This window comes from Pteropus medius, unplaced genomic scaffold (genome assembly GCF_902729225.1).
Source record: "Pteropus medius unplaced genomic scaffold, Ma_sr-lr_union100, whole genome shotgun sequence".
NCBI classification, from domain to species: domain Eukaryota; kingdom Metazoa; phylum Chordata; class Mammalia; order Chiroptera; family Pteropodidae; genus Pteropus; species Pteropus medius.
The window spans coordinates 11504509-11530493 of record NW_024352784.1 but is presented as its reverse complement, the minus strand read 5'-3'; the positions used below and the strand labels follow the sequence as shown (position 1 = coordinate 11530493).

General features: G+C 38.8%; 1 protein-coding gene and 1 long non-coding RNA gene across 5 annotated transcripts in view; one reads left to right on the top strand and one right to left on the bottom strand.

Moving 5' to 3' along the window:
* DLG2 (discs large MAGUK scaffold protein 2) overlaps positions 1-25985 on the top strand; it is a 1673246-nt gene that overhangs the window by 1589496 nt on the left and 57765 nt on the right. For all 4 annotated transcript variants that reach the window (XM_039848192.1, XM_039848194.1, XM_039848195.1 and 1 more), the window contains one exon: positions 17846-18022. In XM_039848192.1, coding sequence (XP_039704126.1) covers positions 17846-18022 — 177 coding nt within the window. The remainder of the gene's footprint in view (positions 1-17845; positions 18023-25985) is intronic.
* Positions 4831-24892, bottom strand: LOC120590427 (uncharacterized). The gene is made up of 3 exons (XR_005649719.1): positions 24716-24892; positions 22299-22456; positions 4831-5105 (listed from the first exon to the last, which is right to left on the bottom strand). It is a non-coding gene; the product is annotated as an uncharacterized LOC120590427 (long non-coding RNA).

Sequence of the window (25985 nt, the reverse complement as noted above, 5' to 3'; positions counted from 1 at the left end):
AGGAAAAAATTCCACATGAGTTAAACTTTAAAGAATGTGACTGGAATTAGATGAGCAGAAAGGAGGGAATTCTGGACAGGTCAGCTGGAACTTAGGCTTCAGAACAAGTACCCGAGACAGGACAGAGAGCTACTGGGCTGTTTGGAAATTGGACCTAATTCGTGGTTTTTCACCAGATGTTTCTAGTCAACAGCTGAGCAATTATTCTTCCATTATTATGTAATGCCTAAAAGGTGAATTTTAAGCCACACTTCTCTTGTGTGCTGTTACAGTGGGAAATTATATTTCTAAGAAGGTCGTTTTTGTACTAGATATCAAGGGTATCTCAGAGATTATAACCCCCTGCACTAAAATATAATTAATTATCAGTCAAACAAACAGGATTTCATGAAATAGAAGGGATCATGTTTCTACTGTAGAAAGTTCTCTCATTGGCTACTAGGAGTCTGTAATATGGCATAGTGAAAACAAGTATACTCTTCTGCACTGGAAACTAGACTACTTGAAATCCAGTCCTAGCTTTTTACTAAGTACCATATTTGAATGTCTTTGAATAAATCTCCTTACCTGGTAAATCGTTCAATAGGACTTGTACCTATGAAATGTACTAGTTGAACTGTCTTCTAGGATATGCTCTTCTAAATCATTTGTTACAAATGTTTGTGAAACAGTTACATATCCTATAACCTTCTTATAGATTCACAATGCAAATGATTACATTGAAGGCTCTGAAGAGCCCTATAGTAAACAAACATTGCTTAATCCAGCATTTAAATAGTTATTCAGTGACAGAACACAGTCTGGGAAATGTGCCACTATGTATTCTGCAACGAACAGAAATTCCTACCGGTTCTGGAATATTCAATTTGCTTTTTAATGTGATTTATAGGTTGCATCTATCATACTCTTTTAAGTAACTGAGGTTTTAAAATTGCACAAGGACTTCATAACGCTCCTGTAATGTTATACCGTCTGCCTTTCCTCCTTCTCAGTTTTCTGGATGTAAATCAAAGTGTTTTATATAACTCCAAAAGCAGTGAGGTAGGGAGAAGAGGAGGTATAATGTTTTCGATTCACTTGCTGAGTAACCAGTCTGAGAAGTGAGTTAAGGATGCAGCTATCAACCCTTTGGAAGGCTTCAGGTTACACTCTGAGCTAATTCTTCAGCATAATCATAGTAATACAACCTCTGACATAACTGAGTACTGAGGGTGACCTCTGAGTTCATCATGTCAAGATCAAATAATAGTTCAAAATGGTTAACTTAATTATTCTATAATGAGAGATCTTTGCCAGGAACTTTGCTTGTCACTGGTGACTGCTGGGGGAGCCACAAACATGCACAGTAACAGCACAGTTCTATAATTTCTTTGAATTAGAGTATGTATGGAGTACAATAGCAACATGAAATGAAATTCCTTGTGGACTATGACTAAGAGGTATTTAGTCAAGTCCCTTTTTCTTGATCCAATTAGTTTAGAAGAAAAGAAATTGTTCTTGTGTTTGTGGCCAATTACCTTTCTATCTTGACTAGCATGATGATGATGATGATGAAAGAGTAGGCATGATAAGACATTACGAGAGGTGAAGCTGTTTTACTTAACCCCTGTGCGAAGATCATTGATCTTCTCAGAACAATTAGATAGCCTGCTAACAACTAATGCAAATACCATTTACATCACTTTTTAAAAAGATTTTTATCAGTGTGTAGGAAGTTAAATTCCTCAGCACAGTCCAGGAGCACAGGTACCAGGCTTTCTTCGTTTCTATTCCTAATTCACCTACCAAAGAGCAGAGTTTTCAGCAAGGAATCTTGGTTCATCAGGTCAGGTTAAAGAAAAAAGAGAACTTAGATCCTGAAACAGAAAGTCCTCAGTTTATGAATGACACCTTGAGAAGCAAAGAAGGGAGGAGTGGCTTGAGCAAGGCCACCCATCTGGTCAGGGACAGAGTTGTAAATGAGATCTAGGGCTTCTGAACCCCATTCCAGCGCACTTTCTCGGGATACTTATGAAAATTTACAGTTTTTGTCAATTGAATATCATATTTTACTAAAATAATGTATTGAGTGGACCTTCAGAAAAAAGAATCACAAACTAACCACATCTTGTCACAAGACAGACATTTTAAGTTTACCATACCCAACACAGACATATCTGCCGATGATTTTATCATCAAAATCCCCCAAAACATACAAATAATTAGGATTATTTTACTAATTTCTAAGTAATTTCCAAGAATATGCTAGAACAGGTCCATGGTGAGCAATCAACAAATTTTGACCAACAGAATAAATCAAAACAGGGAATCATGTCACTGTCAGTTTTTTCTCAGACAAAAGTATTTCAAGAACCCAAAAGTAAAAGAGACGGTGCAATGCTTGAGAATACTATTGAAAAGAATACTGAGATAAGTATTAATTTAAGCAGCAACACTGCACCATGCCAAGCACTCACTGAGTAAACAATATCCCATTTCATTCTCACAACAGCTCTATAAAATAAACTCTCATTTTTGATCAGCTGAATCTTGACTCAAGCTGGACAACCTCTCTAGACTTTAATTTCCTCATCTGTAAAACAAGGATAATAATAAAACCTATTCCCTTGTAGGGTTCTTGTGAGAACTTGAAATAATGGCTCTGAACTGCTTAGCAGAGAGCCCAGCACATAGTAGTTGCTAAATAAAAGTAGCTCCTGATATGATTGTTACTCCCCAGTTGCCTCATTAAGTTTTACAGAAGGTTATGGTTTATAATTTCTTTTGCAAATCTTAGAATACAGAAAGAAGGCAAGGTGAGGTAAGAACTTTCAAATTCCTCACTTACAGCTATATTAACACTTTAAGGGACTTTTCCTTATTAAGAAACTATGTCAGAAGCATTCTAAATGCCCTTTGATTTTATTTAAAAGATTTTTCACAGCTTCAATAAGGAAATGATCAAAGAACATTTCATTTAAAAGTTTTGAAGTTAACCCCACTTGTAAAAATTGGAGGGAAAAAGGTTACTGCCAACTCCCCACATGGAGAGAACAGCCTACTAGTAGGATCCTGCAGACTAAATACTGATTAGTAAGATGAACAAGAAAAATGAATAACTGGAGTTTGCCATAAAGATTTGATCCATGTTAGTTTATTCTTGATTTCCAATTAGAATGAAAAGAAACATAAAGGAACATCAAAGTTTTTCGAGAAAAGGAAAAATCCACTTAAACTTTACCAAATTGTTCTCTGGTTTTTTCTTGCTATTTTTATCCTTTCAATATACTAAAAGCACTGATTGTACTAAATTGTGCACCCATTAGCATAGAAATAATGTAAAATAATTCCATTGGCACAATGATAAAAATAAACTAGTTAAATCTCACCAATTTCCCTGATCTTTAAACAGTCTTTTCATTATTCAAAACAAAAGTTGTAATAGTAATCACCAATTACAGCGTTGTGTTTCTAGCTCAGGCTTCTTTCAGAGGTCTCAATGAACTGAATGTCTGAACTTGTTTTTACCATCTAATAGTTCCCCAAGAAAGATTAGGGTAAATGACAGCTTCCTGGGACATCACAGGGTCAGGTGCGACATTTTTGTGAAGAAAAATGCTGGCAAGGGGTAAGTCTCAGTGTCATGTCCCCTGCGGTGTACAGGAGAGGGCTGAGGATTTGGAGCCAGAAGACAGCTTGACTATTGACTCAACCAGTTACTAGCTGTGTGACCTTTAAGTCACTTCACCGCTTAGAATCTTGGTTTTATTACCTATAGAATGGGATCACTAACTTAACTTTGTAGGATTGCTGTGAATGTTTAAAAAGAATATTATGTTCCTAACACTCTGCTTGTACTTAGTAGTAGTTTAGTAAATGATAGCTATTTATATTATTATCATATTCATCATCTGCTTTCTCATCATCATATTCTCTGAGTCTCAGTGTAAATCAAAGGGAATAAAATTGCTTATTCCAGGGGGCTATCATGAGGACTTAATGACATATGTGAAGGTGTTTTGTTGTTAACTGTCAGAGCTTTGTGTTACTCTTGAAAATAATAATTAATGAACAGACTTGAGCATCTAGGAAACCCTTTTCACTAAGCTGCAGTACAAATAATAGGGTTTACAATCATTGAGGAAAACTAAAATTATCTTTATTGCAGAACTTAGTAATGTCTCCTTACAAATGGCTTTCAGTGCTTAGATCTGAAGGTCTGTGGGATGCAGAGCCATAGATAGAGCACAGAAGGTAGGGAACAGGCAATAGTTCGTCACCACCAGCCCCTTGCAATTGCTGATAGGCAGATTTTGATCTTTAGATAACCTCTGGTAGAACAGAGAAGAGGGATTCTTTTATGGTGCCAAATTCAGGGCAAAAGAATGATTTAAGGTAAACTTATACTCAAGTATAGTGATAATCAAAGACCCTATTTTATTTGTGGTAGAACATTTTTCTCCATCCTTGGCATTCCCTTTCATAGACATTCCTTTCATTCCTGATCATTCTTCCCCAAGGGAGATGGCATGGATTAAATGATTGGGAAGTTGGGAGCAGAAATTGACCTTGTATAAGCCAACCCTTTGTCTTGGAAGTGGCCTGAATCACTCTAGTTTTTAGAGGCTCCACCATCAGCTTCTTGTTTTTTTTATTTTTAGAAATAGACGTCTTAAACTGGGTATAACTTCCACCACCATTTCCCACCTGCTCCCACACACAAACTCATATAAGCATTCCACTGTAATCTGGCTCTGACTCTCAATTCTCCATGTTCTTGAACTTCTTCAAATGTTGGTACTCTCCAAGGTTCAGTCCCTAGTCTTCTCCACTCTCCCATTGTACTCTCACTTGGCAATTTCTTCTAAATTTATTGTATATCAAAAATGATTAAGTTTGGTTACATATAAAAATCCCAAAATAACAGTAACTTAAACAAGAAGTTGCTTTCTATCTCATGTATATATGATGTCATGGTGGGTTGTTCAGGGCTGGTACGGCAGTCTATGAATTTGTCAGAAACCTTCAGCCTCCTTCGAGTGTACTGATCTGCCATTCCTGGGGTGATGGCCTTGTCCTCAGTGTCCGAAGTGATTGGTAGAGCATCAGACATCACATGTGCTTTGCTAAAAGTAGGGAGAACAAAACAAGAATATGACATCTTCTTAGTAAGTAGACTTTCCAGAAGTACCATATACCACTACTGCTTACATTTTATGTGTCAGATCATAGTCTCATGGATATAGCTAGATGCAAGGAGATACAAGAAATTTCAACCTTTAGCTGTATGGCAATACTTAGTACTTAGCTAAAACTGGGGGTTCTATCAATTTAAGAGAGAAAGGTAGAGAGTCAAACATGATTTCAATGATTAACTCTGAACTAATGACTTAAATCTATCTCTAGACTTAACTTGCTCACGAATATAAGTTCTCATTTCCAACCACCCGCTTGATTTCTTCACTAAGCGATTATGTCGAAAACAAAGTTCATTCATTGAATTTATCTATAAGGAATGAAAGTCTTCCCATACACGCAAGAGGGTTCTTTACATACAGAATGATACACCTCCTTATCAGGCTTTCAAATTCTCCCATACACTATATTCCATCTACTTTTCCAACCTCATTTCCCACCACACCCCCAAGCTAACTCAGTGAACTCCAGGAATTCTGGACAATGAATAGTTAATTCTCTAAACTCAAAGCATTCTTTGGTAACTTGATGCTTTTATTCAACTTTCCTCAACCTCTAATGTTCTTTATTTTATCATTTTTTTGGCGAAGTCATATGCATTCCTCAAGACTTGCCACAAATGCCAACTTTTCCATGAAGCCTAGTCTAGTAATTAGAACTAAACTGTCTTCAATTTATTCAGCAGCATGTTGTTAATTACTCATTTATGTACTCTTTACATCGTTTATAGTCCTATAATTATTTTTGCGCATGACTATTTCCCACCTGGACTAGAATCTCATTGATGTGTGTGTGTGTGCACTGGTTTTTCGCATGTAGTAAGTGGTTAACTCATATATGCTGAACAAATGAATGTTAACATAAAAGTAGGTGCTTTACTTAATCAGTCATCTTCTGAGAGCTGATTCTCCTCTCTGGTAGAAAAGATGCTCTACAGAGGCAGACATACAGTGGAGGGTCTAGACACAAAAGACAGACAGATCCGTGTTCAGTTCCTAACTCTGTCACTCACTTCTAGGTTACCATGGTCAAATGACTTAATATTTGTGAACCTCATTTTTTAAATTGGCTTTCAGGGTTTTTTAATTTCTTTATATTTGTAAAATGAAGGATTAATAACAAATTCAAAGTGCTCTTATTATTTAATGCCAACATATGTAAAGTGCCTACTCTAGTGGCTAACCAATAGCCAGTACTCAATAATTGTTAGTTTCCTTCCTCATTTCTTCCTCTTCTTGAATCCCATACCATCAGGTAATAGATAGACTAAAGCATCTTTACCTGGAAAAAAAAATATGCAACTGGTATTTTCACGTCATGTGTTTAAGACAACAATAAGTCATTTAAAAAAAAAAAACTTCTAACAGTTTTATCAAAATAGTATTACTGGAAATTATTTAAAGCCATCAAAAGAGATATTTATTAGTGTATCAGATTTTGAAAACAACAAAAATCAAGGGGGCGGTGTGGAGAGGGAGAGAGAGAGAGAGAGAGAGCGCGCGCGCGAGCGCAAAGTAATACAAAAATACAAATCCCAGTGAGAGATTTTGGACTAGGTAAGGGAACTACCACCAGAGCCAATTTATGGAAATTATGAACTTTGTGACTTAACCATGAAATTACAAAAGCCCATATCTCTGTGGATTAGCAAACAAATTACTTCACTCAAATATATATTTCTCTCCATGTTTTATAGGTTCCATATTCTCCCTTCTTGATGTTGGTAATTTCGTCTTCCCTAACTAATTAAATGAAATTGAAAATGGCCCCTTGTGGATATTCCTTCCTGTCAGAATTGATCTAAATCTGTCCTAGGCAATGAGCCTCTTCCTTGCCAAGCACTCTGCCTCGATTAACTTCACAACAAGTTAGTTCCTTTAGGATGCTCACCCAACTGTAAAACAGGAAGTAATGCTCCTCACTATTCCAAATTACCACTCTATGTGGCATTTCTTCAAAACCTAATACCTGTTTTCCTTTAGCAAAGTTGATGGGAATCAAGCATTCATCTGACCTAAGTATTCCACTACCACTTATCACTATACCTAAAACTCAATGATGAAATACCTGTGAGCAATGTAAGCCTGTTTTCGGGCTTCGTTTATCAGTTCTAACCTTTGATTCAAAACAAGAAGCACAGCAGCCAAATGTATGTCTGTGCTACAGAGCCGAGAGGATTTTTATTTTTGTGAAGTTTGTATTAAATATTGCTGCTAAAATCAGAGGTGACAGGAAAAATGAAATGCCAGCTTTATGAGTTATCACCCAGAGCTTGGGTTCCAAAACCTTTCCTTTGCTCTATGGCTTAAACCCTGGCACTATTGGGAGAAGCTTGGGGTCTTGCAGAGCACGAGGTCTGGCCAGTCCCACAGAACCGGGGAGCTGTGAGGCTGTCCCACTCAACATTCAGAGTGGGAAGCTTTTGGTTGCCTCCACAGGCTGTATGTCTTTCTGCTGTTGCATTTTATGGATGAGGCACCACAAGCAATCCAAAAAAGCAAAGTCATGTTCCCAAGGTCACAAGGCTTGGGTTCTGAATTCAGTTCAGTTCAATTTAGCCTCGTGCTGTGAGTGCCTCTTCCTCTGTGCTCAGTGTGAGAGACAGAGATGAATGAGACTCTTTCTCCTAACCCTCAGGAGCTGAGCGGTCTGGAAAAAGAGGCCCACAGGCAACTCAACTACAACGTAGCCTGCTAAGTGCAAGAATAAGATCATGTACAAGGTAGCAACCTGGAACAGACAAGGGAATAGATAGCCCTCTCTGTAGAGGCTCAGGAAGGGCTCCCAGAGACAGTCACGAGTTTCAAAGAATGGATTTAAATTTGCCAGATGATTTTATGCTGATTTCTTTACATCTAGTCGATGCTTTGATTTTTTAAACAATGTTAAGGAAAATTCTTAGATGAAAAATTCCATCCGCACTGTGCAAGTTGAACAGTGGAGTGTGTCTGAGAGAGGAAAGGAAGATGTTCCATGGACCAGCTCATGTACAGGCTTCCAAGGAGAGGTAACAAAGGGGAGAAGCTGAGGGAAGAAAGCTGAGTCCTCAGGATGTGAGATTACTATTATTACAGAGGAGGTTCCCATTAGGAGAATGCCTGAAGGACATGCCTGCTCAGTTGGGTGGGGTACAGATGTGCTACCACCACCTCTCAGCTATCAACTCCTTTCTGAGCACCTGATGGAGGTTCTGCTGTGCGATCTCATGGCACCCCATACAAATCCTATGATAGCACGTATTGCACTCAATTTGAACTATGTTTAGGGCCTTTGCCCTGGCTGTTCCTTCTTCCTGGAACACTCTCCTCAGGTGCCTGCATTGCTAACTCCCTCACCTGCTTCAGGCCTTGCCTCAGATGTTTCTTTCTCAGTGAGTCCTACTGTGACCACCCTATTTAAAAATATAGCCTTTACCAGCACCGTAACTCTACTTCATCTCAAAATCCTGAACCCCACTTACCTTGCTCTATTTTCAACCTTTTCCATTGCAATGATCAACTCCTAACTTACTATACTATTTTCTTATTTACTTATTGTTTTTTACTCATTTTCTTTCACTAGAATATAAGCTTCATGAAGGCAGGAATTTTTGTCCGTTTTCATTCACTGATCGGCTCCAAGGCCCTAAAATCATTATTGGTTACATACTCCATAACTATTTGATGAATAAAAAAATGAATAAGTGAGTAGCTGAATGAATACACCCCTTACCTATATTCTCAATCATTTAGCTCCATGAGGACAGGAAGCAAGCCTCTTGTTCACTGCTGAGTCCTCAGCAAATAACACAGTGATTGGCACATAGCAGGCAGTAGGCACTCTATAAATAATATAATATTGCTTTTGATATTTAAGTGACTATTATCTCATATCTGTGTGTGGAAGTTAAATTATATCCTAAACTTGATGTTTTCTACCTGACTAAGAAATTCTCTGTCCTCATTCAGTAGGTGATAATGGGAGCCTTTATCTCACACATGAGAGATTTTAAAGGGAAGTTTTCCTTAACCCCAGATCTTCTCTTGCCTCAATCCAGGCCTATAATTCCCATCCAGTTTTCTGAAAATTCATAGAAAGAACAAAACAAAAGAAAACAAAAAACACAAGCCTGGTTTTGGGGGAGCTGAAGTGATTGCCCAATAGTCTGGTTTTGCAGTATGTGAATTTTGTTACCAACCCTGATCAATCACCATGAAGAATTTGGAGGAGTTATATCAGATGTTCTTAGATGTCTTTCTTCCCTTTTCATATGCTCATGAGGGAAATGAACTTTCTCCAGCACCTCCTCTAAGCCAGGCATCATGCCAGCTGATATCACTTGTCAGTCAGTAAATACTTAAAAGAATGTATTATTGGAAAGCAGAGGTGGGCTTGCTTTGTTTACACTTCTGTGAGCAACACTAGAAAAAAGGGATGGAATTTATAAGGAATAAATTTAGATTTGATTCAGTTGACAAATCCTGAGCATCTACTGGGTTCTAAAAGCTCTTGTATATGTAATTCTTATAAGGACTCTGTTGGACAGAAGTTCTTGCCCCTCATTCTGCATCTTTGGAGACATAGATATAGAGACGAAAATCACACAACTGCTTCAGTGGCAGAGCCACTATTTGAACCCAGGTCTATCTGATGTCCGCATCTCATGATCTTTACATGAGTGTTCTATATATAAATTTAAAATTTAAATTGTAATTGTGCATCAGCAACAATGAAATTCCTTATCATTATATTTCTTTTTCTCCACTGTCAGTTAACGGATTTGTGGTAGTAAGACCCTAAAGAGTGAATATCAAAGCTTGATCTACATTTTTAGCTCAGATCAGAAATAAGAGGTTGCAGGGCTATATCAGCCTTTCTGAAATATGTTGATTAATATCTATTGATTGCCTGATCAATAAGGCTTGACCATAAGAGCTTTTATAACTATGATAGCCTGGGCTATTTATCCTGACCATGTTCTTCTTTCTCATATTTCATTTTCTGAGTATCCAGCAAATAGCATTTAGGGGAGAAGACAATGATTTTAAGAAGATTGATATTACCGGCCTCACCCCACCCTGAAACCCGAAGCACCATTTGCTATACTCTGTCAAGCCCTGCCCGGGCAGGTTCAGATTTGCCTCTGCTTCTCTCAGACGAGGGGCCTGTCATTTGGCACCACAGTGTAAACCAACCTGACAGATAGCTAGGAAAGCCTGAGAGAGAAGGCAGGCTGGAGTGGGCCCCATCCCTGGAGACTCGGATGATGACTTGTCTTAAACGATCAACACGCAGGCCTCCAGACGTGCAATCAGCTCACACCATGTCCCCTGGGGAGTCGGAAACACTGGAGACACAGAAGAAACAGAGAGAGAGAGAGAGAGAGAGAGAGAGAGAGAGAGAGAGAGAGAGAGAGAGAGAGAGAGGTTTGTTGCCACTGGAAGAGATGCTTCTTCCCCAATTATAATCAAAATGCTGCAGCTGCAAAAAGGCCCAGGCCATGAGGGCCTCTGCTTGGTGCTCAATTATTTCCATCTTCAGTCATGACAGCGACTGCCTGATTCTTTGTGTATAGTAGAAATTGATGTTTTCCCAACACCCTCCTAACTCTGGATGAGGACAGAGATGGAAAGAAACAATCTGGAATGATGAGAAGGGTATCTCTAAAGAGCACAAAATTGCCTTGCAAGGTTATTTATGATTAAATGACATAACCCATGTGATACCACAGTCCATGGCACAGAGGGCATCTACCCTTCTATAAAATGGGAACAATGCCTACATTATAAGGAGTATCTTTTGAATCACAGATAATAAATACCTGGAACAGTGCCTGACATGTCATAAGGCCTACTATGTGCTCAATAGTCACTCAATAAACAATGTCATGTTGGTTGATGGTCTCTTAGCAAGAGTCAACACAGGCTAAGACTGATTTGCTGGTAGCTTTAGCCACCCTTTCCATTGAGAACAATTCATTATTGAACTAAATGGGGAAATAAGTGGCCTTGTTAGATCTTAATTAGTCTGGAAATGATGACTCGTCCACAGGGGTGTCGAGGTTATGATTCCTCAGGGAGATGTGAGAAGTTATCAGTACAGAGTTACATTTTCCTCTACCCTGGGGTGAACGTGTTCTGACTTGGAAGTCAGGAATATTGCACATATATTCATCATTTCCTAAGAAAGACGGGGGGACCTGTGCTGGGCGCTGCTCAGGCCTTCCTTACTTATTGTTTCCAACTGCCAAGGCCTCTAAAGGAAAAGAAATTGCATCCCAGGGACTTCCCTATGACAAGCATAGGTGACAGATTGAATAACAAAAAATAACCTTTATTGGGCATCTGTTATGTGGTATACTCTGGGGATAAAAGGAATATGAACCCCATGCTTATACAAACTAAAATTTGCAAATATTAAAAATCACAATACAGGGTGATATAAGAATACATGGGAAGAGCAGTTAACTCCCAGTGAGGAGGGGAAAAGAAGTAGTTCTGGGATTGATGAAAGAGATGACACAGAGTGATTTTCACAATGCAAATACAACCCTAGGAGACACATATTAATATCAGCCACATGGACAGTTACCTCATTTCCCCAATGTGTTTTGCAGAATGGAAGCATAGAACACGACAGCTGAAACACACCTTAAATCATTTTTTTTTTTTTTTGGCCTATTAAGTATATAGAAGTTGAAGAACTAAGAAGTTAAGTAACTTACTCAAGAACACACAGTAAGGTTATGATGACTCCAGAACTAGAACCCTGCTCTCCTGACTCCATCCAAGTTTCTTCCTCCTTCCAGGTTGCCCTCTCTCTTTCTGAAACACTTATGTATCAGATTTGTAAGTGGGTGAATGAATGCTTTAAAGAAGAGGAAACAATTGGAAATTGATCATTCATAAAATAAAAGCAACTAAAGTTCAGATGTCTCTGCTCCCAGCCCAGCATCCTTTCCCACATCTTCCTGCTGGGAAAGTGCTTTGAGACGGTTTACTATATGTATATTTTTATATCATATTTAGAAGACATGAAATTACATTCTCTTTTCAATAGTTATAGAAATAACTTTCTCTTATCTCTAGAGTACAGAAGGGGTAAAGTAAAGGAACTGTTGGTTGGCAGTTATTGTGCTAAATGTTTTTCCTATGTCATTTCATTGAATCTCTGCAAATTTGCTGATATTTGGGAATGGTTAAGTCCATTTTATAGATAAATTCAGGCTTAGATTAGTCCACTCATTTTCCCAACAACACTCAGCTAGGAAGAAATGAACTCACTTGAAAGTGTCTCTTCACTCCAAACTCTGCATTTTGCACCATCTTCTGCCACTTACATTAACAATGGAACATACCCACCAAGCCAGGCACAGTGGGATGGAGCAGAGGGCAGATTTTATCTAGCTGCTTTTGTTCTTTCTCTTGCTGTGTGGAAAACTGAGAACCAGGTCTCTTCTAATCAAACAGAGGCCTCAACTTCAAGAGACTAAGGAAATTGAGTTGAAGCAGTCTGCTTCTTGGATCTTAAAGTTGTCATGGAAACAGAAGCTTCTCCAGCCCAAACAGGTTCACAGCACACGGGAGAGGGACTTGCTGGTTTATTTTCTCCTTTATAAATGCATTTTCAAAGACTTGGCTCAGAAGTTGGACCAGGGAGCTCCTGACCTTTGGTCGCTTCTGATCCAGTAGAGATGAGATGCATTCTCATTTAAGAATGGAGGTTGTTGGCTTCCCAAGAGAGGAGGAAGCAGGCTGCTTTGCAACTTAAGAGAAGAAAAAGACTGGTTCTTTTGTGCCTCAGTTTTCTTATCTGAAAATAGGGACAATAATATTTATCTCATAGGGTTTTTGTGAAAATTGGATGAAGTATAAATGTAAGAAATTAAAGCCTTAAGTTTTTTATCTGCAAAGCAGAAATAATCATTCCTATATCTCAAGCTATTTACAGGGATTTAGTAAGATGTCACTATGTAAAGGAAAGGTACTTTGCGCGTGATCTGGCCAATAATAAGCACTCAGCAGGCTTGAGTTATTGTTGCTGAGTATTTTTATTGTTATTGTTGCTGAGTATTTTTATTCCAAAAAATATTTAACAGGATCATCAAACTGGTGGCCTTTGCCTTCTACCTGCCCTCTATTAAACCATGTTTCTTGTCCTGTATTATTAGTTTTCTATCGCTGCTATAACAAATTACCTTCCTCCATCTCCAAATCCAGCAATAGCAGTCCTTTTCATGTTGTATCTTTCTGACCTATTCTCCTGCCTTCTTCAAGATTAAGGACTCCTATAATTAGGTTGGCTCCACCCAGGATAATCTCCCCATCTCAAAAACCCTTAACCCTAATCACACCTGCAAATCCCTTTTGCCATATAAAGTAATATATTCACAGGTTCTGGGAAATAAGGTGTGGACATCTTTGGTGAGAGGGATTGCGGGATTATTCTTCCTACCATATCCTCGATAACCATGTGACACATCTGTTCCTAGAGGCTCTGTTCCTGAGAGTTCTCCTCACCCTTGGCATGCTGCTAACCAGCCTAAAGTGATTCAGCCAAAATCAATCCTCTGACCAACATGGAAAACACACATACTGATATGGTCCATGATTATTAAATATTACTGCAGTCTAAGCCCAATTGGGGATATGGGGGTGGTTTTGGTTGGAGAAAGTTGCTTGCAAAAACAACACGTGGGTTGGCATAGCAGAAAGTTCACAGACCTCACGGAGGCAGACAAGTTTTGTGTTGAGTTCTGCCCCACCACTTGATAGCTCGTGTGACTCTGGATGCATTGCTTGAATTATCTAAGTCTATATTTTCTCATCTGCAATACGGAGCTAAAATATGCATTGCAAGGCAGTTGAGAGAACTGAATGTGCACTTAGTAAACTACTCATGCCTCTCTCTTGAAGTCTAGTCTATGGTGTCATTAGATACGTAATCATCAAATCATGAAACCATTGGTCATGAGGTCTAAGTATGACGTTCCTAATCAGGAAATCCAGGCTGGGCTTTTGATTCAGACACATCTACCTCTATTTGAATTCTGATTCTGCCATTAACTAGCTTTTTTTAAAAAAAAAAAATTCAGCTATTTCCTTTATAAGATCAAAAATACTTATACAGCAAGATTGTTAGCAGAAATAATAACAAAGTGAAATTCATTCTATGTTGGTGTTGGGCACTTTACACGCATTATCCCATTGTTGTATGTCTATAACAATCTTTTGAGTTTATGTCATCATTACCTGCATTTCATAGATGAGGGAGAGGTCATCTACGGCTAAGAGGTCATCTAAGAAGTTAAGTAACATACTGAAATTTACAACTAGGAATGACAGAGTTGGGACTTAAACCCAGGTCTCTTCTCTTTCCAAAGCTTGGCATCTAACCCATATGCAGCCTTCCTACCTACCCAGGAAACTGAGTGAGACAATGAATATAGAGTCTTTACCATATCGTGGGCACTTAATAAGCATAATTTAAGTCAGGTACCCAAGTATCTCACAGCCATGTTGCCCAGCCATGAAAATAAGCTGCTTCCCTCTTCCCTGCTAGACTTCCCTGGCTGGCCTGCCTGGGGCCACCACACATTGAAATGCAGGAGGGGCAGGAGGAATGGGAGAGCCCTTGCATTATTCATGTCTAATTCTAACTGTCTAATGAACCTGTTAAAAGCACCCTGGGTAGAAAGTGTGAGTCTTAATGGCATTTTATAAAAGTTGCTGTGATAAATTAGCACATAAGGCAAATTAAAAACAGCTTATTGCTTTTTAAATTAGGTGATGGTGTACTGTAGCATTTTCCCCAGACCAGAGGATCCACTAATATCCAAAGGAGCCAGAAGCTGCCAAAATGTGTTTTTAGGAACCTGATAAGTCTGAATCAATGTGAACCTAAAGGGGAAGATTGTCCAAGATAAATAGCACCCATAGAAAGAGTGCGTCACTGAACCCCTCTTCCTCTAGGACACCAACTACTAAAGGCAGGAGGAGGAAATGTCCCATCAAAGATTATTAGGAATAGAATAGAATAGAGCGCAGGAAAATAAATGTCTGACCTGGTGGAGACCTCTGGGAACAGTCTCTGCTCCCCTCCCCTTACACATGGGACGCTAAGACTTTTGAAGGCCATCTGAGACATTTCCACAGACCTGCATTGAGGATCTACTTAGTGCTGGTGCTGTGCTGGGTCCTGAGAATAGAGTGGTGTTTTAGATGTCTGTATACATAGTCCACATGCAAGACAGCTGTACTAAGTGGCACAGTTGGGACCCAGATCCTGTGATTCAAAGCCCAGTACCTTTTTCAGAATAACAATTATAATAGTAATAATAGCTAACATTTATTGAGCACTCACAAGCCAGGCTGATGTTGCAGTGCTTTACATATATGATTTTATTTAATACTCACCACAACTCTTTGAGGTAGCTGCTGTTATTACTATGCCTGTTTTACAGTTAAGAAAACTTGAAGAGAAGTTAATTAACTCGTTCAAGATTACACAGTTAAAAAACTGCAAACCAATATCACCCCCAATAAATTTAATAATTAATTAATTAATTAAAAAGCTGCAAACCCAGGCAGTCTGATCCTAAAGCCTGCTTTCTTGATGACCACCTGTCAGCTTTCCTGATGGCTTTTCTATCTCGGCTTCCCACACTTTACATCCAGAAGGAGCCTGAAGCCAAACCAGAGATGCAGGTACTTTTAGGATCAGAAATATTGGGACAAGAACCGAATGGTAAGGGAACTTGGGGTGGGGGAAGTGAAGGGAAGATTAAAAGCTCCTGATGCTGCTAAGTTGTGAACACAGCCAGAGGTACTGTTATCATTGTTGTCATCATCACTATGTTATATATGATGGAACTGAGGCCTTAGAAAGGGTCCCAACTGTGCCACTTAGTACAGCTGTCTTGCATGTGGACTATGTATACAGACATCTAAAACACCACTCTATTCTCAGGACCCAGCACAGCACCAGCACTAAGCAGCTTGCCTGTGTAACCAGCTATACGGCTAGTATGAAGCCATAGCACCAGGACATGGCCCCAACAGTGTGGCCCCTGAGTCTGTGTTCTTAACCACTGTACTACAATCTGCTACACTACACCTACCAGGGTCTGGGTGCTTCATATGTGTTATTTTATTAATGCTCACAGCAGCAGCATGCGAATATAGCTATTGGACTAATTTTGCATTAAAAAACCTATATCTCAGGAATGTTAGTTAATTTATGTCATATCAACCAGCCAGAGGGTGACAGCTTCAGGAGTGGGTCTCTGTCCTGTCCTAGCCCCCTTGTCCTGGCTGGGACTTTGTTGAAGCCTTTGGTAGGGAACATGCAGATGATCAAGGTAGAAATGAGTCATTCTGGGAGCTTGAACTGAGAAACTCTCCCCATATTTCATTACTTGGGGACAGAGCAAATGGAAGAAGGGGCTGTGTTACAAGTAATTCAACTTTTCCTGCAGTATTTGAGAGCTCTCGATGCTATCTTCAGCTCTTTTTGATTGCCATGACAGCAGATGCAACATTTCTTTCATAAGGAAAAAAAAAAGAAGAAGAAAGGAACAGAAGCATACTTGGTCCTCAGTGATATTAGAAAAATCTGTTTCCCGGATCTAGCTAGTCTTTCATGGTGGTTACACTCTAGGGAAATTCTTAGAATAGTATCAAAGAAGAATCAACAGGGAGGAGGCAAAATTCACTTCCCCAGAGAAATCGTATGCTCTATTTGTGGTGGTGATTTGTGAGAGTAGGGGATACAGGAGGAAATGGACAATACAGAACTTGAGACAAATTGTCAGCTCTTTAAGGCAACAGCTAGTTACTAAGGTCTCAGCCATCATTTTAGTTCTGCTTCAAACTCCCTCACCCCACCAGTTATACATATTACACTTTGTTGGGCTTTGCAAAGGCTCAGCAAATGCTATTTAGTGGGGAAAACATGATACATAAAGCAAGAGTTACGATTCATAGTGATAAACGTAATAACGAGGTAAGCAAAAAGATTGATCTTGTTCACATCATTTTGATCTCTATATATACACACACACACATAAACATAGGTGTATATATTTTCATTATTGCATTTTGAGCATTTATTCATGTCGCTATGTCGACCTCTGCAAACATCCAGTTTCAGCGATGTTCCAATATTCCAGTGAGTGGAAGGATCACAGTCCCCTGTGAGTGGACATTTGAGTTGTTACCGTTTTTCCCTATTATAAAGGAAAGAATTCTATTGATACATCTGAGAGGATTTGTTCATAACACAAATATTTTCTTCAGAAAGATGCCCGTGTTGCTCTTTGTTATCCCCTTCCTTTCAGTTATTTTAAAAATTTGATTGTAGTGGGAATGGGAAAAAAATCTCAATTAGGTACTAAACTGCCTTTACCATCTATTATCACCTTGTCACAAATGATGGTCTCCAAGGTCACAAATGAAAGTGCCCCAGTTTTAGGGGTTGATAGGCTTCCCTTGCAATCTCCTGGGGGAAGCAAAACTAACCTCAATTTGACCAAGGCAGTATGAATATGGACTGAGATTTGGGAGTTAGTTCTGGGAATTGGTATCAAATGGATGATGGGTTCTCAGGGCAAGAGTGAATAATCAAAACCATGAATCCTAAATCTGTGCTGCCAGAGATTCCTAACAATGTCCCCTCTTATCATTTCCTCCAGAGCCATGTTTGACTATGACAAGAGCAAAGACAGTGGGCTGCCGAGTCAAGGACTTAGTTTTAAATATGGAGATATTCTCCATGTTATCAATGCCTCTGATGACGAGTGGTGGCAAGCCAGGAGAGTCACCCTGGAGGGAGACAGTGAGGAGATGGGGGTCATCCCCAGCAAACGGAGGTAAGAATGTCTTTTCTATTCAGAGCATTTGCTTTTCAGCTATCCAGGGAGTAGAGATGAGGAAAGATAAAGATGTGGCAAACTGTTCACAAAATATCTATTTTAGCAGGATAGTCAATCTGTAGGGAAATTGTCAGTGATAACAGGTGACATGAATTAAATATTCTCACTCCCCTTATATTAGGGTTTTACCAGGACTGGTGTCTGTGATAAGGCATAAAGGAAGAAAGAGGATCTGCTTATACTGTCTTCCTGAAACTTTTACCAGTATTCACATGTTCAAGACTATGACTATCATCTTGTATGCTGACTTACAAACTCAGAGGACTTATTTCAAAGGTTTAAAATTTACTAGATAATTTTATAGAAAGGCCAGGTAAAAGCCCAATAAAGTCTACATACAACGCTAAGGCCTTGGCTATGCATTACTTCCAAATACTGATGGAAAAAAACTAAAAACCTCCATTCCAAATTCAGATACCTGGGACAAGAGCTCTGAACATCTGGTGAGGTCAAAAGACTGGTTTTATAACTGTTTTTTCACTCTTTTAGTAACTTCTGTTCCCCACCCCACCCCACAATGCCCCACCTCCACTCAGATATTTAGTTCAATATGTCTCCTAAGTCAAAAATATTATACTCTTGCGTTTAAACGTTTCTTCAACTCTGCCTTTGAAAGGCAGGAATATACTTGAAAACAGCCAGCTCCTTCATCTGCCCCGGCAGCTTCTATTCATCACCACCAGAAAGGAAACTCCCTTCCCATGAATGTTTGTTTTGTTTTGTTTTGTTTGCACTAAGATCTTATCTAAGAAACAAATTATCTTCACCCTAGAAAAGAGATGTGATACGAAATCAAAGTCAGGAAAAATGCCTGTTCAACGCAGTCACCAACTTTTCTCGAGCTGCAGGTTTCACAAAGGGCTCTCTTCACATCCAAACACCCCAAACCTTTGTAAAAAAATTCTCAGCGAAGTTGAGTATTCAAGTGCTGCCACACACAAAGTGATTCAGTGACGGAACTAGCACAAACTATAGTGGCAAGATATAAGAATAACTCTGTGGGACATTTGCACCCCCAAGAAGACTGATCTCCCATCTCTCTTCAGCTGTGACCACATAGCCTGGAGAGGAATGTGGGGGGAGGGCAGCAGGCCAACTGACTGTTCCACAGCTGCTTTAGTGGAGAGGAGTGACAGGGAAGCAACTGGAGCCCCAGGGAACCTCCCCACTTCCTATGCCCATGCGTATGAAATTTCCACCAGCACAGTTTTCTGGGTCTCTTTATACCTCTGGGCTACTGGGTAATTGCCTGACATTGCTTTGAGAGGACATTCTGTGTTTGTACCATGGCTTATTGTGTTTTCTGAAAGATTATGTATTCAAAGCAGTTTCTCTCAACTCTAGTTTATATTCTATATTTCTCCATTTCCATTTACTTCAAAAAAAAAATGTCAAGGCAACATGCATTTTCGTTTGCTTTGATTTAATTAATCAGAGCTGTCTGAGGGGCTGCTCTGTAGGAAAAGGAGCCATCTTTTTGAATAGGGCCCCTAGGATGAAATGGGGTGGTAGAAGGAAAGCTATGTGGGAATAGATTCAGCTCATTTTAAAGAAATTTTTTTACTAGTTGGAGCTGCCTACAGATGGTATGGATTACCTGGGAATATGGTGAACTAAATGGTTTTCACACCAAAAAAACATTGTAAAAACCTAAATATGCCCACTTCCTCCCTTCTGCAACCCCTCCCACACTAAGATTCTAATTCAGTCCATCTGGAGTGGATCCTGAAAACTTGTATTTTTTTGTAAATTTCTCCAGGTGATTCTGATAATAGAAGATCCAGTGTTGAGTAAAATTTAAAAAGGGATTCAAGATCTGGATGGTGGTATTAAACTATGTGCTTTTCAGGCTCTTCTCAGCCCTGACGTTCTGTGGTTCTAACCAATCTTTTCAATAGTCCTCATGTGTTCTGCTACACAATCATTTCCCCCAACAAGGAACATTCTCAAATGTGGTAATCCTCTTGTAATTTTCCACCTGCTGGTGGTCATTCTTAAGATGGCTGTCTCTCCTATTTTGGATGAAAACCATTTTAACAACCATACTACAACTGGCCTGAGAAAGAAGTTTGTCTAATGAGTCTAATATTGATATTTATTTAGGGTGTAGTAGTTCCCCCCTCTGCGTGTGTTCGTGTGGCTGTAAATAAATTTCTCTCAAATTTTCTTCTTAGAATTTCAATTCTTTCCAAAAATGTAACAATTAGTTTTATATGTTTATAAAAGTAACACAATCCATTGTAGAAAAGTGGAAAATTTAGGAAAGCATAAAGAAAAAAAAAATCACTTAAAATCACATCCCACAAAGAGCTTTTTGCACTTATCTTATTGCAATTTAAAATCTGTCATGAGCCTCCCCTGGGCCTCTTGAATGCTTTACTTCTAAACGAGACGTCCTCATTTCACCCTGCATTCAGCTTCCTAAACTATAGTTCAGAATAAATGAAAGCTAGTACAAATATGATTTACTATTAGATCGTGGGTATTTTTTCACTTCTTAATTCCTCTCTAGCTCCTTTTCTGAGTACAGTTCTGCTAGTAGAACTTATCTGGAAAAATCTCATAATAGATAGCATCAGTGTGTGACTTTACCTTTCACAAAAACGTTTTTCTTTTGTGATTCTATTTAATCATCCCAATGAAACCAAGATGAAGGGTATGAAAATTGCCTTCCCCTCCTTTTTCGAAGATGATAAATAAATTTTATTTACCAAAATACTCCTAGGACATGCAAGACACATTTCTAAGCCCTTTACAATTAACTTATTAAAACCTCATCACAACCCTATAAGGGTGATACTATTATTATTCCCATTTTATAAATCAAGAGGTTGAGGAATAGAGAGGTTAAATAACTTGCTTGAAACTGCCCAGCTAGTAAGTGGCAAAACTGAGATTTGAATCCAAGACTGCAGAATTGATGCTCTTAATTCACATGCAATCCTAACTCCCAACATTACAAAAATAAGACCTGACAAAATTTAATTCAGCAGGCATTGCTTGAACAGCACCTGTGTGCCAAGTGGTGTCATCAAGTCACTGTCTGGAGCCCAACATTTATGGGACCAACATGTAACTGTGGCGCAGCTACACTGTGATTAGAACAATGAGGGCTGTAGTGTACATAAGGTACTGTCCCACTCTGCTATAACATAACAGTATATCACAGACTGGGTGGCTTAAACAATAAACATTTATTTCTCACAGTTCTGGAGGCTGGGGAGCCCAAATTCAAGGTGCTGGCTAAATGGGTTCCCGGTGAGGGCCCTCTCCTGGTTGGCAGATGGCCTTCTTGCTATATCCTCACATAGCTAAGAAAGATTGTTTTTTCTCATTTCTTCTTAAAAGGCTCTAATCAAATTTATAATGGCTCCACCCTCTGACTTAATTATCTCCAAAGGCCCCACCTCCAGTACCATCACATTGGGGATTAGGGCTTTAACTGATTAATGTTGGGGAGGGGGGCACACAAATGTTCAGTCCACACTAGATACCAAGAGAAGTAAAAGTGGAGAGAGAGGGGGGAAAAAAATTAAAACCATTTCTCCAATTAATTAATTAATTAATTAAATTTAATTAATTAAAGAGAGAAGTAAAAGGGAAGCAGACAGAGAGATGAATTTCATCTGTTGATAGCATTGACTATTGTGCCAGGTGCTTTCAAATACATGATTTTATTTAATCTTCACAAAAGCATCATAAAGAAACTGAGGGTCAGAGAAGTCAAGTTACAAGTCACTTGCACAAGGATGCACAGCCAGCCACTAGCTGAGCCCAGGTCTCTCGGGTAACAAGACCAGATGGCTTTACACTACACCAAGAGTCTACTAGGAGCCTTATTGTAGATCAGAAACTGTGCCAAATAACTTTCTTGTATTATCTCATTTAATATTCACCATAATTTTTGAAATCTGTGTTCATATTCTAATTTTACCAACATGAAACCTGAGATCCTAAGAGGTTAAATGACCTGCCCAAGTCACAGAGCCAGTAAGCAGTAGATGCAGAATTGAAACCCAGGCTTGTGTGATTTCAAAACCTGGGCTCTCAGCATAGAATCTTTGTTTTCTGAGACTATGTAGTTTATGAGTAGCCAAGCTAGGATTTTTCCACAGTCTCTTAATCCAAGTATCTATTTATTACCCCACATTGACTGGCCACCTGGGCTCTCAGATGACAGCTAACAGCTGGCATTGTATAATGGTTTACTCACCTAGTCTTTTCAGCGAGCCTGTGGCCAGTAACATGGATGGCATTTCAACTCTCCCAGCAACAAGGCCTTGGAGCACAGGCAAAGGAACATCTAGCACCAAATGGTGTTCCCACCAACCACTGCTCAAAGCCTGACGTCATTTTGTGTTTGGCCAGAACCTGAAAATGCCAGATGGGAATTGGGTGAGAGGGCAGCGGGAGACAGTTGGGCTCATTAAAGCGTAACCATTTGGTACTCTCTGGAGATGCTAGGTGTCAGAACTGATTGCTCAAATTTTGCCGTCCTGTTTACATTTTCAGTATTTTGGTCAGTGACCAAACTAGGGTGGAGAGGATTATTTCTGCTTAAACAATCTAATTAATTGTTTGCCTCTCTTGAGTGTGAGAGAAATACAGCAGTCCTTCTCATTGTGATTCAGTCTTTCTATACAGGTGGTCTACTGTTTCCTTAGGTAAAGGTCTATGGACCTTAATATCATCTATTTCTGCCAGAGAAGTCCTACTTAGTAAAATAATTACAGAAGGTGATGTGAAATTTACCAAGTAAAAAAGTATTGAAATGGTAAATAACTTTTAATCAGAAACACTGGTTGTTTGTAAACTCTCTGAGCCTTAGTTTTCACATTCAGGTCAAGAACTAATAGCCTCCTTAAGGGCTTATTCATTCATTCATTCATTCATTCATTCATTCAACAAAGATTCTTTAAGCATTTACTATATGCCCAGCTCCATTTTAAGCCCTGGATCACTGCACAGATTATAGATAATATAGATAAAGTGCTTAGCACATCTAATACTTTTGTGCATACTCAAATGATGGATATTTGCCTATTTTTAGATTTTGAGCTTTTGGTGCTCAAAAAAACACAGCATTATTTAGGGTCTTATTCCCCAGCCCCAATTTCCATTTCAGCAATAAACTATCCACATGCATCCCAAGAAGTGGTAGGAGAAAGAATGGGGCTGAGGCAAATGAGGAAGAAAAGGTGAGCCATAACCACAGCTATGAAAGAGAGGGGTTTGCCGAGAACTCCAAAAGTCAATCAATGTGGGTCTCTGTGATGGGAAAGCTAGACTACAGTGGGATTTCAATGAATGTGAAAAGACCGCTGAGGGGAGAAATCAATTCAATACTTGTGATGTCATGTTGCAACTAGGTATTTAGCCAACATGAATTTCAGTGTTAAAAGCAAATTTATTCCGAATGTTGAGGCCAGCCTGTTAAGGTATGGTATTATCTCAGTGACTGTATGCTTGAATTTAATTATGGTTTATTTAATCAAAGAAACTTGGGACATAAGGATGCAAGGGAAGCGAGTGGTTATCATTTGTGAAAAACTCAGCCTGTACTTCTAAGGAACTGTACCTGCCTTAAAACTGTGTATGACCCATCCAAAAATCTCACTTTTTTCAAGAATTCCCATTAGGTAAGGGAGGCATAGAAGGTCCTTGAATGCTGTTTCTCAAACTGAGTGTATATGGAAAGAGACAAAAGTTAGCTGTTAGCAAATACATGTTCAGGCCCTATTTCTATCAATTTCTAATTGCACGAACTTCAAGTCAACTTTCCCAACCATTAAACAGGGCTGACAATACATATATCAGTTTGTTATTGTGGGGAGCAGATGAGATGATGTATATGTGAAGGAATTTTTAATTAATAAGTATATGTTAAAGCTTCAGCACCACTTATATTATCATCATTATCATTATTAATGAGACTTTAAACCCAAATAGAAAGCAAGGCTTTTCAACTTCGTTCGTGAGTGAACCAAAACCATGTCACCTATACAGTAAGGCTTTAAAAGTTGTTGTTTATTTATTATATTGCCTGTTCGAAGATTAATAACACACCATAGCAAATATTAGGTGTGTGTGCCTGTGCTTATGTGTGTGTGTCTATCTGTTTGTCTGTCTGTCTTCTCATCCATCTGGCAATATTCTTTGCAACACCTTTAAGAGTTAAGAGATGGACCACTAAAAAATGGCCTAATAGGAACATGTCCTAAGAAATCTGAAAAGAATGAACTTATGAACCAGGAGAAAAAAGTTAGAATGCTGTGGCCAAACTATTCTTACAATAGAATACTGAGTAGAGCCTAATATTATACTTGTTTGGGGTTCTTATGAGTTCTATGGGTTTATGCAGAATTTATTTGTATAGCCTAACCAAATAACCATGAATCCTCTATATGCTGCAATCATTTTGGCAACATCTATTATTAAACTAGTGTTTTCCATAATTAGTCTGGTTAATGCAAAAAAGCCTAGATAAAGTTAAGGCTATAACAGCAGTTTTAGAAAAATCCAAATTGATGAATATGAATTAACATTTGCACTTGGATTAAAACTGAGAAAAGCTGAAGGAGCTCGGAGCAAGCATTTTCTCAGTGAGCATCTTTCCACTTGGCAGCTTACCTTATCTGAAATCTTCCTTGCTCTCCTCCCAACTGTTGTATGTTGGGTGAAAGTAGAAACTCTCAGTGGAACATATTGCTTTAATATCTGAAGTTAGATTTGAAAAATTCTGTTCAGCTGTTTCCACTCAAATATTCTACTCTCATATTGAAATAAATATATTCTGAAACTCCATTCTGTAACTATAGAAACCCTGATTCTTACTGTGTTTCAGCTGGAAACACAAAAGAGCTCTCAGTTAAAAAGAAGTATACTGTTAATTATTGATCTATGAATAGCTTAGATTTCATAAACCATTAAGTTTCTGTGGTTTTTGTTTTTTCCTCTCTTTTCTTTCCCCATTTCTGAATGAGAGCTAGCCATATTTAAATCAAAAAGTCATGTTAAAACAATGCAATGAATATTATTTCAGTTCAATAGTTACTTATTGAGGACTTGATATAAGGCTTGCCCTCAAGGAACATACAGGCTTGCAAGTGTAATGCAAAGTAAACGAACACAAGGGAACAAGAGATAATATAGACATAGAGATACAAATAAGTTCTATTGTGGCATAGAAGAAGAAATGGTCATATCTCACAAGAGAGGCTCAAAAAACAACCAGATATTTAAATTTCTCTCTTCCTCTTTTTCTACCTTAGCCTTCAAACAGACACAAGTCCTACCAATTTTATTTTACTAATATTTGTCAAGCCCTTCTCTCTTCTCCACCTCGTTATCATTTCTCATCATTTCTTGCCTGGATCATGGCAATAGCTTCTACATAGGCCTCCTGCTTTCCGCTCTCTCTTTCCTCCTCCAGTCTATCTTTCTCCTTCACCAGGGTCAGTTATTTAAAATGCTAATCTATCCTATCACTTCTGTTTTATACCTTCTAATAATTCATGAGGATATTTCAAGGAAAAAATCCAAGTCCTTAGTGTGGATGGACACCTTTGCAAGGAGACCCCACCATCTCTCCGGCTTCACATACTCATCCTGTATATACCCTGTACCAGAATCTTCCTCCAGTTCTTAGCTTTCTTATATCCTCAGGGCATGGTACATGTTTTTCCTCCTATCAGAGAAACTCTTTCTGAACTTTTCCTACTGACAAGCTCTTCCTAATCCTTCAAGTCTCACATAAATTGACACTTCCCCCAAGAAGCCCATCCCAATGATTTCTACCCCTCTTCACCCTTCAATGAGATAGATGCTCCCATTTTGCTGTCAATAGTCTTACTGTGCAGCACGATCGGTCTTTGTTTATGTTTATTGCAGTCATGCTTTT